Consider the following 16,666-nt stretch of genomic DNA (forward strand, 5'->3'; position numbering starts at 1 on the left):
ATAAAAGAACCCTTTTCTATGTGGGGAGCAAGCAGAGGAAGGACCATATATTTCTCCTCCCAGTCCCTAAAGCCTAGAACTCCCCCCTTTTCATGCACCTGGCAATATGGTGCCTCCAATGGTGAGTCTGGGTTTCTAAGTCAGACTTGGATTTGAATTCTGTCTCTCCCACTATCTGCTGAATTATTTAGAGGCAGTTATTAAAATTCCTTGAAAATTTCCTCATTTGTAAAATGGGGATAAAATACTTACCTTGAAATAATATTATTAAGACTAAATGAGTTGATGTCCATAAGGTGCTTAGTGCTGAACTTGACACATAAATAGGATGCCTCTTCATTAAAACTTGAACTCCCTGCTAGAAATCTAAAGATAGGGATTTCTAATGTGAAAGCACTGCTAAATCTGGGCAAGAGTTTTTTCTTTGTGAAACTTTGGAGAGTGAAAAATCAACAAATCTACCAAGTAAACTGAAAAGAAAAATCTGGTCTTAGTGGCTATAAAGATGGAGGCATTAAAGGGTAAGCTGGGAGGGGAACAAGAGAAATAAAGGTCTCTTATTATCTGTAACATGAACACTCTCTGACCTCTGCAGTTGTTGGCAAAAGAGAGACAGGCTGTGTCAATCCATAGGGACATTGTTGACAAGCCCTCACGTCTCCACAATACAGGAGCAAAACTCTTGCTGAAGAGCTAACTTGCGTTCTTTTGAATATTTTAAAAGAATATAATCAATTGAATGATGAAGACAAACAAAACACTGTTTACATCTAAACATCAATAGAATAAAAAATAGGAAACAGCAAATCACACACATGAAAAACCCTCTAAGCCAAGTTACTATTTAATGCTTTTTCTATGTCCCTGTTTATACAGAATTAATTTTATATAGCTGCTACCGATGTGCATATGCTATTCCAAGTTCTTTTTTCCCACTAATTTATGTAGATTCCCTCCATATTTCTACAGTCCTAATATTTAACATTGCAAGTGGCAATATCTCTGTTGATTTGTTTTGTTGGGGTTGTTTTTTTCACTCTAAAATGAATGTTTCTTTTACATAACTACTCAGTGCTGTTTCAATACAAATTCTTCCTTCCTTGTCAAAAACTCTGATAAATATTATGACATTTGCCATCTTTCATATTAATACTAAGGCCACCAGCGGTGGATAAATATACCTGAAGTGGAATTATTCCCTTTTTTCTGTCAATACTGGCTTTGTAATTTTCTTTCTGTGTGTGAAATTAATGAGAGTGGAGCAAGTATCTTACAGTTGTTTCAATTTTTAGTTCTAAAATTATACTGTTAACATTTTCCTGTCTCTAAAACTGAATTATTTCTAGCCCCTTTCATATGAATTATCTAATCAGAAAGTTGGCAAATTATGGTCCTTGGCTGACTATGGCCAGCTACCTGTTTTTAGAAATAAAGTTATTGGAACACAGCTGTGTTCATCTGTTTGCATGTTGTCTGCTGCTGTTGTGAAGTTCCAGTGGCTGAGTTCAGTAGTTGCAACAGAAGAAAATCTAAAATATTTACTATCTGGCTTTATTCAGAAAACGTTTTCAGACTCTAATCCCATCGCTAGCTCCTGCTCATTCTTGTTTCTACTACGCTTTGTCCTCCTGTAGTATCAAAGTACTGTAGCTCCCCACATGTTATAATTATTTATGTTTGAATATCTTCACACATGCTCTTCCCTCTGTCTGAATTTTCCCAATTCCACCCTGCCAGGAGGGCTCACCCTTCCAAACTCTTCTTGCGGGATGCTCATCCTATAAAGTATTCCCTTTATCCAAATTCACAACTTTACATTTTGTTAGATGTTATTGACAGTTGGAATAAGAATCAAGAAAACAGTGCCTGGGAAAGCACTTCATAAAACTTATAAAAGTTGCTACTTATAATAATAACTGTTATTATACTTGGCAACATCAGTGTCCACTTTTGTTTATACTTTTATTTCAACCCATTTACAGGGAGCTTTTTAGACCAAAGCACCCCAACTGGCTCTCATGGAGTACAGGATCTAAGAACACCTTTCCCATAATCCTTGTTTGTTAAATACCAACAACAAGGGTGCCAGGTCTAGTTATTTAGGCAACGCTGTAGGCCCATTCAGATCAATTAGATGTGTCTCATCAATTACTGACTAACATTAAGATAACTCAAACCATCAGCCAGCCAGGCAAACAAAAGAGCCCAACTCTCAAGAGGTGTCTTGTTTGACTCCAGAGAGCAAGGTTGGAATCCTGGAGAAACAATAACTGTGCTAAATCAAAAAGCTGCTTTATCCATTTATTGCAGATAGTTATGCTGCGTACATAGCTCTGCACTACTAATGTACAGAGCTATATATAGGTCTCTATTTTTTGTCTATCTAATCCATATTTATTTTTAATGGGTCTGCATTCCTTTCTCTGCATCTCCCTTCCTTTGAAAATCAAAACATCTCATAGAAAATATTTTCATGAAATCTAATATATATAAAAACTGTAATAATATGTGTGTACTAATTGAATGATGATGTCCAGTGGATCCGGAAGGAGCTTAGAGATTTCCATTTGCTTTGTGAAAAGTTTAATATGTGTGTTGAAAGCCACAGGCGAAGGTTCAGATTACGCCAAGGGAAAGCTCGGGTGGTTGTGAATGCTGAGTCCCAGAGACAAAAGCTCTTAGTTATAACTGCATTTCTGGAGAGGAGGGCGCCAGTGCATTCACCACTTCCATTAAGGAGCAACTACCTCTTTTAGTGGCGCTTTTCTCTCAGGAAGTGCAATATATAGTAAGGGCAGAAAAATAAGCAAAGGAGGAAATTTGCTATTGATTTTCTTTTCTTCTGTGAAATTACATGAAAGCTCAATGGCTTGTAGCAGTAACTTAGTCAATAAGGTTCCATTTGAGACCACCTTGAAGTTTAATTCTCTCCCGATCCTTTTAAACTTCCTCTCGTGTTTGGATTCTTTTGTATTTAATTGTTTTTAGCGATGAGATGCTATGAAGCTTTTTATTCACAACACCACAGGGGATTTTGCTAAAGATAAAACTGTGAAATATTCCCAGACAGTAAAGTCCTATCCATCCTTTTTGGTTAGAAATCAACAGTGCTGAAAGCCAACCTTGAAAACCCAAGGGAAATAGACAATGAGGGTGAATATATGACTCCTTATTATAAAGCAATTTTTCAGTATTAGAGAGTTGCTGGATCTTCTTGGATTTGAGCTGTGGTGAGAATAAGCTCAGTTTTCTCCTGTGAAGTGGAGGAGGCCCTTTATGTCAGACTCACCATTATTTGTACATTTTGGTCATAACAACTTGCTAACGTTTACTGAACATTTACTATGTACTTGATAGTTTGCTGAGTCTTTATATGGTTTCTGTTCTATAGGGAAGCAATAAGTCGCCTGTGTGAAGCTGTCCCTGGGGCAAATGGAGCCATTAAAAAGCGAAAGGTAAATAAATAATGGTGTGGTTTTTTTGTTTAATATTTCCCTAACTGTGGGAAAGAAAGATAATATTGAAATAGTTGTTTGTTCATTCCACCACATGACCCAAGGTCCAGAATAGCCTTGACTAGTTGGCATGCTATCTAAGATGCACTCAAAGTTGTTCTTCTCCTTCAAATTTTCTGACTTGCCAGACATTGTCTGAAATGGTGATGCCTGGACGGACAGAGTGGAGAAAGCACCTAAGTCTTTCCAAGTTAGAAAAAATCTGGTTGCAGGGCTGGGTCTTTACTTTGCTTTGAGCACGGCATCACATCTCTGTAAGAAACTTCATTTTTGTTTCTGTAAGTTAAGTTGTTGACAAAATGACCAGTTTTGGTACCTTCCAATTTCAATATTTTGTAATGTATGTATTCTGTATTTTAACATTTTAGGCTTTTAAGACTTCATGGCCTATTTTCAAATGGAAACATGGGTGCTGGTAGCAGTAGAATAGTAAATGGATAGAAGGAGCTTTTTATGCTGAAAGAAAGCACAAGACTCGATGCTAGAGTTGGATTTAAACCCTAGTAACTGTGTGACCTTGACCAAGTCATTTCACCTTTTGGATCCTTGGCTTCCTCATCTATAAAATGGGAGAAAATAGCACGTACTTTATAGAGTTAGGTAAGAATTAAATGAAGTGATGTGTACATCACAGTGTTTAACATGGTGTCTGGGTTACATAAGCTTCAATGATAATAGTAGTTAGTATTATTGTATTAGCACATTACTGACCAGGAGTTTTTGCAGAAACAAATGCCTGCGGCTAGTGATTTGTTACATGGCTGAATAATGAAACACTCTGGTCAATCTTGTTTGGGTAACAAAAGATGTATTAGTATGTCTGCCAATTATGTATTAAGTCATTAAACCTAGAATAGTTGCTTCAAAGTCCAAAGGAGAGATTCAAAGGCTCTTAAGATAGCCATATCAGTTACACAACTGTAGATTAAGAGGGGAAGGATTTTTAGAGCTCTCCCAGGAAAAACCCTCTCATTTTGCTAGCTTCTAAACTATGGCTCAAAGAGACTTGCCTTGAGTTACTAGAATGATCAAGGTCAGTGCCAACTGTCAAAGCCAGGTTTTCAGTCTCAGCTTAGTGCTCTATTACCATACCACCCTGTCTCATTTTTTTTTTTTTTGGCCACCCCACAAGGCATTTGGGATCCTAGTTCCCAGACCAGGGATCAAACACATGCCCCTTGCCTTGGAAGCATGGAGTCTTATCTACTGGATCACCAGGGAATCCATGCCTCATATTTTTATCATTGCTCATTATTTCTTAAGGCTGAATCCATTGTCACCCAGAGTGACGCAAGTGAGCCACACAGTACAGGAAACGTTGATGAATGGCCCTTGAATTCTATTAGAACTACTATTAGTAGTTTCTTTGACAGAACCCATGATCTGTCTGTAGCCTCTAACCTCCTCCTGCCTCTCATAACCTCTTCGAATAAGAGGTTGTGACTGGATGATCCCAACAAACAGTCTTATTCACTTAAGACTTTGCCATTTCAGGATTAGTGGGAGTCCACACTGGAAAACAAAATAAAGCAAACCAGCCTATCATCTTTCCGGAAGTAAACATGTAAAGAAAAAAGAGAAATTACTGAGTTAATTCCTTGGTAGCTAGATTTGTACAGGATGTGCACGTGCACTCAGCTGTGGCCAACTTTTTGCAACCCTGCCAGGCTCCTCCGTCCATGGGATTTCCCAGGCAAGAATACTGGAGTGGGTTGCCGTTGCCTACTCCTGAGGATTTATTGAATACTTAATAATACATGCCAGGGACTCTTCAATGCACTTCATATTTTTAATATTCTTTTTCTTCACAATTTAAAAAATTGTGTTAAAATACACATAACATTTACCACTGTAACCATTTCTAAGTGTATAGTTCAGTGAATACATTCCTGTTGTTGCTCAATCATCACCCCCATCTATCTGCATTACTCTTTTTTTTTAAGAAAGAAAATCCTGTATTTGAAGAACAGAATACATTTAGAATTGTTTGCTTCTAAAAAAGCCCATTTTCCCCAAGCCTTCACTTCATAATTTCATATTAAGCAATGAAGTTATTTTATACAATCTAGTTAAACAATTTAATGGGAATAAGCCCATAACTCTTTTTTTATCTTGTAAAACAGAAAGTCTATACCCATTAAACAATAAATTTCCATCGCTCCCCTCTCCAGCCCCTGGCAACCACCATTCTACTTTCTGTCTCTATGATTTTGACTACGCTAATTATCTCATATAAGTGGAATCATGCAGTGTCATATCGTGATAGGCTTATTTCACATTACCTCACATAATGTCCTCATGGTTCATCCATGCTGTAGCATATGTCAGAATTTCCCCCCTAATTAAGACTGAATAATATTTCATTGTATGTATATATCACATTTTGCTTCTCCACCAAGTGCTGATGGACACTTGGGTTACTTCCATGTTCTAACGCTTGTGAATAATGCTGCTCTGAACATGGGTGTACAAATATCTCTTTAAGTCCTGCTTTCAGTTCTTTTGGATATAGAAGAAGAAGCAGAATTGCTAGCTGCTGCTGCTGCTGCTGCTAAGTCACTTCAGTCGTGTCCGACTCTGTGTGACCCCGTAGATGGCAGCCCACCAGGCTCCCCTGTCCCTGGGATTCTACAAGCAAGAACACTGGAGTGGGTTGCCATTTCTTTCTCCAATGCATGAAAGTGAAAAGTGAAAGTGAAGTTGCTCAGTCGTGTCCAATTCTTAGCGACCCCATGGATTACAGCCCACCAGGCTCCTCCGTCCATGGGATTTTCCAGGCAAGAGTACTGGAGAGAATTGCTAGATCATATGATAATTCTGGTTTTAGTTTTTTGAGGAGCTGCTACCCTCAGTAAGCTGTTGTACCCATTGTACATTTCTACTAATAGTGCACAAGGGTTTCAATTTCTCTACTTCCTTGCCAGCACTTGTTATTTTCCCTTCCTTCCTTCCCTCCCTTCCTTCCTTCTCCCTCTCTCCCTCCTCTCATCTATCCCTCCCTCCCTCCCCTTGTTTTCTTGCTTGCTTTCTTGTCTTCCTTCCTTCTGACTAGTTATAGGTCTACCCAGATTTTCTATTTCTTTGTGATTTAGTCTCTGTAGGTTTTATGTTTCTGGAAATTTGTCCATTTCATCTAAGTAATCCGGTGTGTTGTTCCTAGTATTCTCTTACAGTCCTTTCACTTCCGTAGAATTGGTAGGATAGTCTCCACTTTCATTTCTGATCTTTCTAATTTGTCTTCTCTTTTTTCTTTTCTTAACTTGTTTAGCTAAAGGTTTGTCAGTTTGGTTGATCTTTTTGAAGAACCAACTTTTGTTTTCTCTGATTTTCTGTATTGTTTTTCTAGTCTCTATATTATTTATCTCTGCTCTAATCTTGATTATTTCTTGCCTTCTGCTAACTTTGAGTTTAATTTATAAACTTTTTTGATTTCTTTAAATTGTAAATTTAGGTTGGTTTAAAAGTTTTTATTGAAGTATAGCTGAAATACAATATTGTGTTTGTTTCAGGTGTACAGCACAGTAATTCAGTTATACATGTATATGTATATATATGTTTCTTCTTCAGATTCTCTTCTCTTATAGATTATTGCAAGATATTGAGTATAGTTTCCTGTGCTTTAAACAGTAGGTCCTTGTTGGTTATCTATTTTATAGATAGTAGTATATATATTACTTCAAATCTCCTAATTTGTCCCTCCTCCCACTCCCTAAGTCAGCTTGTTGATTGGAGAGCTTTCTTTTTTAGTGTGTGTTTATACCTGTAAATTATAATTTATAATGTTATATTGTAGTTATAAAAGCACCGCTTTCCCTGTGTTTCCTAAGTTTGGGCATGTTGTGTTTTTTTGTACTCTTAATCATCACAAAAAACCTAGGCAGCAACTTTTTCTCTTTTTTTTAGATTTGTGGTGTTCAAAATGACTTGTGAATTCAGTTAATCCAAACTCTCATGGGAGGTCCTTTTATATAAAGTATGCCCCTACTCCTAGCACTTGGGGAGAAGGGAATGTATGAGAAAAAGTCTGAGGGCTTAGATTTCACTACTTACTCAAGAATTTTGCTGCATTTCAACTTTAAAAAGTTTACATTAAAAAAGCATTCCATCTCACTTGATTTATTTAAAGTAAAATAGAAAGGAAGTGTGTGGGCTTTGTCCCATTTTTAACATTTTTAAACAACATAAATTAAATATTCCCTCTGTAACAAAATCTGTAACTTAGAATGTTGTTTTGTTATTTTTAAAGCCTCCAGCTAAGTTCCTATCAACAGTTCTTGGCAAAAGTAATCTTCAGTTTTCGGGAATGAATATAAAACTGACCATCTCAACATGCAGTCTCACACTGATGAATCTGGACAACCAACAGGTAGGATTATGAGTGTCATTTATATTTAACATATCTTCTGTTTTTCTAGAACAGTCTAGGCATACTAAAAAGAATAAAGTTTCAGACAGTGTGCCTAAAACTTAATAAGACATGGGGGAAAATATCTGCCAAGGATTTATGTATAACAATAATTAGAACAACAGTATTATTAAGCCATCAGTGGGATATTTAACTGCCTAATACTTGCCCCTACTTAATTGGCTTTGTTAATAAGAACGAAGGCACAAAGTTCATAGTAAATGCCATTTGGAATATACTCAAGCCAGTCATTTATTATTCTCCACCACCCTGCCCCAAAGAGAAAGCAGTTCGTTCATCAGGACCGGGGATGCAGATGAAGGACAGAGAAGGGTAATGTTAGGGCCAGTGTTCTAGCTAACCAAAATTTAAGCAGAAAACATTTTCTTTCAACCCTTATGATTGAAAAGCCTTCTTGAATGTTACTGTATAAACAACTTTTTCATCTTTGATGATTTATGATGCTATGGTGTGGCCGAATTCTCATTGGAAATGTTATTTCTTAAAAAACAGCATTGCTGAAGCAGATATAAAAGATACACAGTCATTGGGCTAAATGTGTCCTTTAAACTAGGACATCCGTTGACCTTTTATTTTTTAAACTAAATTCCTTTATGTATGCTAGACTCTAATTTTTCTTTGTCTAATATGTAATGATTTGAATTTGTTAGTACTTAAGGTTTTACTGTGTGGAGTGCTGTTGTTCAGGGACTCATAGAAGGTTCAATGTGTACTTGGCACTGAAAAAACACTAAGAGGCTTTGATGTCACATACAGGTAGAAAGCCTGATTTGCCACTGACAAGCAAGTTATCTTCCCACTCAATTTTTATCATCAGTGAAATGAGTTCTTATTCATGGAGCTTCTAAGATCAGTTTAGCAACAGAATGTGTCTGTGGGGTTACTTAGAGGATTAAGTAAGATCATGGATATAAATCAACAGAACAGTGCCCTTACGTGGTACCTATTATAATTTTTTACTCAAACATTCTTCCTTGAGGCCTTTTCATATACTCAGTACTTAGCAGGGAAAGCATATTGTAATATGTAAAATTATAAAATAGTCAGTAACATATAAGTATAGTTGTAAACATTTGTATTTCTATTTTTTGGCCAAAAAATTCACTTGTGGTTTTGAAGTTTTCTTTTTTCAATTCAAAAGCAGAATAAAATAACATTGTTTACCCAGTAGTATAAAACACCACAGAAGAAAATGTTTAATATGAAATAGTTTAAAATGGATTAATTGGGTCATAATTGGATATCTAAGAGAGGCATATCATTGGTACCTGACAACAGAACATTTGGGGCTGTCCTCGGAAGATGCAGCCTATCTGGGTGGAAGCAAAACATTCAGTCTTTCAGGTGCTTCGTCCTCAAGATATTTGTGGCTGTAAAGTTTGTTTTTAGTTTTCACTCATGTGAATGTTACCAGCTCTGGTACCATTGCTTTTCATTGTATATGCTTTCATTGCGTATAGGGTTGTGTTGTGTATGGTGGCGGCATAAGTTATTCTCAAAATCTCTTTTCCCCCCACTACTCTTTTCCAGGCCACTGCAATTAGAGCTGGTACAATATACCCATAATCTTTTAGGCAAATAGACACTGGGTATAGGTGGCTTCTACCACCTGTAGTTATAGCAGAGGTGCTTTGGGGAGTGGCTCCCATCCTTTCTACACTGCTGGTATTGAAGGAGCTCTGTTCAGTCCACTGCTAGAGTGGGGACCAAAGTTAGGATCTCATTTCTATCAGGGTCAGGGGCTGATTTTTAAAAATAGTTTTGAACTATTTTGAAGACCTGGCGAGAATAGCCACGGGGGGTGGGATGGGGGGTGGAGTTGGGGGTGTGTAAAAAAGATGTGCCACTCTGGATGCTTAAACTCAAGAAGCTTTATAGATTCCATTAAAAGGGCAGCTAAAATGTCCCAGAGATAAAGGCAGCAGAAAAGTGACCTGGATGTAGCATGAGAAAATGACTTATTAAATTTTCCTTAAAGAAAAACATCCTTTGAAGTTCTGAGATAAATACAAATACTGCCCTCTCAAATTCTAAGATATACTTTGGATTGAAATAAAAAATAGCTTCAAATTTATAGATACATTCATACAGGACAGAACACTTATGGGTCAGATGTTCGAGTTTATCTCCCGTCGCTGAGAACATCAAGAATGTAACCATTTGCTCCCAGAAAATGTCTCACAGAACCTCAGAGGCAGAAAATAAGATTCTATTAAACACAAAAACACGCAATGCTTACAATTTTTAAAACTTTGTATTTTGAAATGGGAAAAAACATTTTGGAAAAGCAAGTTACAGGGTTTTTTTTTTCAGTCCTTGTTTTAAAAATTCAAGTAGCGGACTTCCTTGACATACTTTAATAAGAAATGTCAGTCTCAGTAGCTCCCATTCTATTTCTTTACTCATTTCTATAGTCCTATCACTGACTTCTTAACAGCTACTGAAATTGAGACAGGTAATAGATAACAAGGTAAAACAGGCAGAAAATGGAGAAATCTTTTATCTCCAGGAGAGGCAATTCAAATACCTAGAGGCCAGGTAGGTAATGCAAACTGTCTGGGTTCATGAAAACACAACGGTGCAAGTGGTGATAGATGATGAGTGCCACTTGTCCTCCACAGTGGGGAGAAAAGCTGGGCAACATGGCAAACAGAAAACTTCCCTTGTGTAAAGGCCAATCCCATATGACTGTAGATCAAGGGCTGCCAGATCTTCCTCTACTTTTGAGGGGGAAAAAAGATGGAAATCTGGAAGTCTTACTGATCTCTATGAATTATGAGATGTTGGTCTTGAAGAACTTGAAGTTATAAGCATGAGCCAAACAAAATAGATCTGTGTCCTCGATGTGGGACATCCGATATAAGCAAACATTTACCTAAGTATGGATAGACCTAGAAAGTGCTCCACAAATCACACTACACACTCAGTTTAACGTCTCTCTCCCCCATTCCTCATCTCCACCGCTCCCTACATCAAACAGGCTTAGAATTTCCCCAGAACTCCTTTCTTTAGTTTACCTCTTTATATAGATGTATATATCTTCATTTGAAGAAGGAAATGGCAACCCACTCCAGTATTCGAGCCTGGTGGGCTGCTATGGGGTCACACAGACTTGGACACGACTGAAGCGACTTAGCAGCAGCATATATCTTCATTTAATTCTCACAATGTATATGGTTCCTTCAAGTATTCTTATTTTCAATTCAGGACCCTGAGGCAGAGATTAATCTCTTGTTACAGAGCTAGTAAGCAGTGGAGCCTAGGTTCAAGTTAGGTAGGCTTGGTTTCAGTCTGTGGTAACTGTAATGTTTAAAAATGTTACCCTTCTCTACTTTCAGTAAATATTAACAAGTATTAATGTCAGCGGTCTCTTAAGTTACTGCCTATTTTTAAGACTAACAAACCATCAAAAGAGTGAGTTAAGAATCCAGGTCTTTCTCTAAATGAGCCTTCAAACCTAACAGGGAGTAGTTTTCTTTCCCCTTGCTCTTGCTCCCGCTCCCTACTCAATTTCTAAGAGAAATAGAGTAACACTTGTAGTTTGTAGATGTTTTTTTCTGAACCTATTTCCTGGCATCTTATCTGGAGATAAATGCAACTAGTCATTTCATATATATTGGCACTTTTCTTTGTCCAGAGTATTAATTCACATCATACAAGCAGCTATCTATCCAGACTCGTACTGCATCTATAAGCTGTTTGAAAATGCAAAGAAGTGACCCATGGGAGACCAGCAGGATTAAAATTTAAGTGGCAGTGTTTAACCTCCTTTTTAGTCTTCCCCCATCTATTGCTCCTCTCCCTGCCAAGCTTTGTCTGAATTATGATCATCCTTGTCAGCCCTGTATTATACAGAAAAGAACCCCCTTCCCTAAAAGACAGGATGACCGCAACATAAGTAAGGCTCTGAGTTGTCCTATTATAGTGGATGTATCCTTTACTGCCATAATGCAGCAAAAACATCTGGTACATTTTTACTAATCTTAAGACATGCTGGTATACTCAGTTTCACTGGGCACAGCCTTCTAATTATATTATTCATAGAACTTCAGCATCTTACTAACCACCATGAGATGCTTACTGATTTGGCAGGTTTTCCCAGCTTGGCAAATTCTCTTATAGGAATTTACTAAGTTTAATTTACACCAATTAATTTGTAATCCGGTATTTGAAGCTGGAGCACTTTCCCTTATATAAGTCATTAAATTTAAATCATAAAATGGTTGCAATCACACAATCAAACAGTATAGCAAATAAAAAGTAGAATTAGAGAAAGTATTATACAATTAGACAAACAAATAAAATACAGAGAACAAGAAATCTTTATTATCTTGAATGCTGGTGCATAACCAAAAGCAAGCTTAATTAGAGGAGGAGACAGAGGGAAACTTCAGATAGTGAGGTGGATTTCTGGGTAGAAAACCCTTTAAAACTTTCAAGGGTTGTTCATAGTGTCTTTTTTTAGATGTAGGGCTTTCCTTTTACTGGACAATGTTCATTTAACAGTTCTTACATTATGAAGTTCAACCAGAGTCTTTTGCCTGTAAAGTTAAATGAAAAAAAGAGAGCAAGTGAAACAGAAAATTCTCTAGTATATACAGATGTTTCAAGAGTTTGTGTTCTTTGTACCTTCATGTACATTTTACAGTCTAAATTTGAAACTTTATTAAGGACGTCTTAAGTTTTGACTTTAAAATATGTTCAAGGCAATGAATTTTCTTGAATTAAAGATTACAGTAGCTTTAAAAATGATCAAGATATATGTACAAACAAAATCTCAGTTGTTCTTGGAAACACATTTTAATAGCACACAAGACACATACTTCTTTTGGGTCTAGATTATCCTTTGAGATACTGAAGAATACTCGGTAGATTTATTTTACACTTAAAATTTAGCCTTAACCACAGCTCGGATAGATCACAAAATTGAATCTTTAAAGTTTTCTCAATATGCTTTCAGTCCAAATAACTCAAAGACATCTTATGTCCTAAAATGGATACATCAGTTACTTTTTCTCATATAATTATCATCAGTGGGCTCTGGTACTGGCAGTCTGTCTTGGTCATAATTTATTCTTGCAAAGCCATTCCTTACAGTGAAACATGAAAAGATTATCTTCCTCAATGCAAGGAAATTACTCTGAATAAACAACAAAGTCAAAGCCATAAGTGTCTCTGGACATTCTTGAAAACAGGTTTCAACAGTACTAAGATACTCTTCTTTAACAATTTTCTTTCTTTTTCATAACTGTGCAGTCACTACCTTATTCTACTCAGCAAAAAAAAAAAAATTTTTTTTGGGGGGGGAAGATTAAGTTTTTCATTGGCACAGAACTATTTGGAATGAACTCAAAAGACAGTGGAATGTTGGGTCTCTCCTCAAGCAGCTTCCTCCTCTCTTAACAGCATTTAACTACTCTCTGTCAATGATCTCATCACAGCCGAGTTCTTCGGTCAGACGATTGACAACCATAAGTGAAAAAAGCTCTTCGATAAAAGCCAATTGATCAAACGGGGTCTTCTCATAATGCATCTGAAACCCGCCATCCAGAGCTGCTTCTCTGGCTCTGGAGGTTCTCAGAAACATCTTGTTGGCTTCTTCAAGGGCCGCTGAAACTCTGTAGCCCGCACCACTGAGCGGCTCCTCTTCAGGATAGTCATAGTCGTCCTCCCAGACATCGAATTCCTCGCCCTCGTCCTCGCTCTCGAAATCAGGGCCCGCGATCTGGCCTGGCTGCTCCCCAGGGCTGGGCCGGCTAGCGAGGCCTCGGGGCCCCTGTGGCTCCGCCATTGGCTGGGTCGCCTCCTCCTCCATTGGGCCTTCCTCCTCCAGTTGTGGCGGGGCCCCGGCGCGGGAGGGGTTCGGGGATAGCTCCCGGCTCCCGCCGCCTACCTCCATATGCGGAAGGTCACTCTCACCAGGAATCACATCCATCTGCAGATCGTTGCTCTCCTCATAGAGCTCGGACAGCTCGTTCATTTCAGACATAGTGCAAGCAGCGCAACCTCCCCACAATTCGTTCGTTTTCCACAAGCTCGGATATACGCGGGCGTGCGGTTGTGCGCTTGCGCAAGCGCCGTGCGCTTGCGTGACCTCGTGCGTGTGCGCGACCCCCAAACACCGCCTCCTGCTCAGAGCGCGGCTCTGGTTATCGACAGGGGAGCCTGGCGTGCTGCGATTCATGGAGTCGCAAAGAGTAGGACACGACTGAGCGACTGAACTGAACTGAGTGCCCCCCATCGCCCTCTGGGGGACATTCCCAGTGCTCGGTGGTCTGCGCTCCGTGCGTTCGAATTTCAGACCTAGGGCTGTGCATTGCTTGGCACCTTACCTAACCGTTCTGCTGCTTATGAGGCTATAAACTTGAAAATACTCTATATGCCTTCTGTAAGACCCCTTACAGAAGGTGGGAAAGATTGAGGGCGAGAGGAGAAGGGGACGACAGAGGATGAGATGGTTGGATGGCATCACCGACTCAATGGACATGAGTTCGAGTAAACTCCGGGAGTTGATGATGGACAGGGAGGCCTGGCGTGCTGCAGTCCAGGGGTCGCAAAGAGTCGGACACCACTGAGCGACTGAACTGAACTGAAGACCCCTTAATCTTCCTCCCCTCTCGCCCCTCTCCTTTCTCGCTCTCCTCTTTCTGCCGCTCCTCTTACCTCCATCCCCAGGCAGTCGCTTCTGCTCCAAGGTTTTAACTAAGTTTATCTCTGCGCTGCTGCTGCTAAGTCGCTTCAGTCGTGTCCGACTCTGTGTGACCCCATGGACTGCAGACTACCAGGCTCCTCCGTCCATGGGATTTGCCAGGCAAGAGTACTGGAGTGCGTTGCCATTCCCTTCTCCTATCTCTTCGCTAATAACCGCTAAATCTGCACCTGAAAACCACAAGGTGTTCTTAGCCATACATCAGCATATTAAGAACTCATCCATCCCTCTCTTCTATTTTTCTCATTTAAAAAATGTTAAATCACAAATAAGCATATTATTGGTGTTCTTTAAAAAATATGCAGAGAAGAAATACATGGGCCCATTTTTGTCCCCCGCAGGAGGTGACTTTACACTTAATTTGCTGTGTGTTCTGTAAGTCTTTTCCCGTGCATTTATGTGAATCTTTTAAGTCTCATGGAAAAATCTTATATTTTTAACGTCTTACATAATTGCCTTCAACTTATAAAAAAGCAAAAACCCCCTAAATCTTGTAGATTTAGCGGTTAGTATACACAGACATGTTTTCATAGTATTCTGTTTGTGTAGCTATACTGTAGTTGACTTAACTATGCACAAAGAATTTTCCTTTTTTTTTTTTTTGTATTGTATGGGTAAATGAATATCTTCGTGTGCCAATACTTCTCTCTAGTAAAAACCTAGAAGCGGAAAGGTGGAATTACAAGTTATGCAAACTTTAGTTTTAATAAACGTGAAATTCCTCTGAAAGTTATTGTACAGATTTAAGCACTGGGCAGTGGTGTTCAAGAATATCCACACCCCTGCAACACATGATTTTGTTGAACTTTAACAACTTTGTCAATTTAATGGTGTCTTGTTTTATTTTTTATAGCCTTGATTTTCTTTGCAGGTTACCTTTCAATATGTTTATTGAACATTTTTATTACTTATGAAAATTAAATGATCTTATTTTGGGTTTATCTTTTTTCTTATTGATGTAGGAATTTTTTGTAAACTCTGTGTGAAAACTTTGTTTCACATGTTGCAAATATATTCTCTTTGCCCATTGTTTCTTGTTTTGGAGAGCTTTTCTTATATAAAAGTTTTAAGATAAGCTTTCATGTAGTCAAATTTAAAAGTTTCTTTCCTGTATGTCTTTTTTTAAAAAATTAGGATGGATTTGCCTACCTCAGAGATCTTAAGCATAATCTTTTATCTGTCTTTTAATGTCTGTATGGCTCTTCTGTGGTTCAAAATTTATTTATAAATATCATGAGGACAGGATTTATTTTTATATTTTTCATATATGTAGCTGATTCAGCTGACTCTGCTAATTTAATCACTTGTCCATTTGTCTGCTGTTTGGTGCCACATTTATCATAGGCTAAAAGAGCACAAAAGTATCAGTCCTTTTTAGTCTTTGTAGTCTAAGGAATTTCTATAGTTTTATAATATGTATTCATAATAAGGAAAATCTTTTCTCTTTGTTCTTTAAAAAATTGCCTTAGTTCTTCTTGCACATTTATTCTTCCAGTGTGAATTTTAGAAGTAGTTTAAAAAGTTCCCTGAATGGCACTGGTGGAATTTTTATTGGAATTGTATGGAATTTATAATTAATTTGGGGAAGAATTGATGTCTTTATAATATTGTCTTCTCATCCATAAAGGTGATATATGTCTTTCTGCATGTTCATATGTTATTTATACTCTTCACTGAAGTTTTCCAAAAAGTTTTATGTAATTCTTATTAGTTATATACTTAGGTTCTCTTGTAAAATATACCTCTCCCCTCTTCCCCATACAATGTCAGATTGGCTGTTCCTGGTGTACGGGAATGATGTTGATCTCTGTATACTGATTTTGTTTTTAGTAATCATTTTAAACTGAAATATAAATATAGAAAACAAATATAGAATAGTGCACAAATTGTAAATGTATATCACAAAATGAATTTGTTTGTGTTAACTACTACCCAGATCAAGGAACATCATTTGCAGGATCCCAGAAAACTACTTGTTTTCTCTTCCTTTGCCCCCAAAGCCACTACTATCATGAC

The 16,666-nt window shown here is 37.9% G+C and overlaps 2 protein-coding genes across 3 annotated transcripts in view; one reads left to right on the forward strand and one right to left on the reverse strand.

Annotated features, from left to right (window-relative positions):
• SHC4 (SHC adaptor protein 4) overlaps window positions 1–16,666 on the forward strand; it is a 131,452-nt gene that overhangs the window by 72,303 nt on the left and 42,483 nt on the right. For both annotated transcript variants that reach the window (XM_004010631.6, XM_042252495.2), the window contains exons 3-4: window positions 3,392–3,455; window positions 7,762–7,881. In XM_004010631.6, the coding sequence (XP_004010680.1) occupies window positions 3,392–3,455; window positions 7,762–7,881 (184 nt within the window). The remainder of the gene's footprint in view (window positions 1–3,391; window positions 3,456–7,761; window positions 7,882–16,666) is intronic.
• On the reverse strand, window positions 12,246–13,973 carry EID1 (EP300 interacting inhibitor of differentiation 1). The gene has a single exon (XM_004010632.5). It carries the CDS (start codon window positions 13,928–13,930, stop codon window positions 13,355–13,357), a length of 576 nt encoding a protein of 191 aa, XP_004010681.2. The 5' UTR covers window positions 13,931–13,973; the 3' UTR covers window positions 12,246–13,354.

The sequence above is a fragment of the Ovis aries genome, chromosome 7, assembly GCF_016772045.2.
Source record: "Ovis aries strain OAR_USU_Benz2616 breed Rambouillet chromosome 7, ARS-UI_Ramb_v3.0, whole genome shotgun sequence".
In the NCBI taxonomy this organism is placed as follows: Eukaryota; Metazoa; Chordata; class Mammalia; order Artiodactyla; family Bovidae; genus Ovis; species Ovis aries.

Bases quoted from the DNA above. Each gene is read 5' to 3' on its own strand.
- EID1 (XM_004010632.5), bottom strand. From the start codon at position 13,930: ATGTCTGAAATGAACGAGCTGTCCGAGCTCTATGAGGAGAGCAACGAT.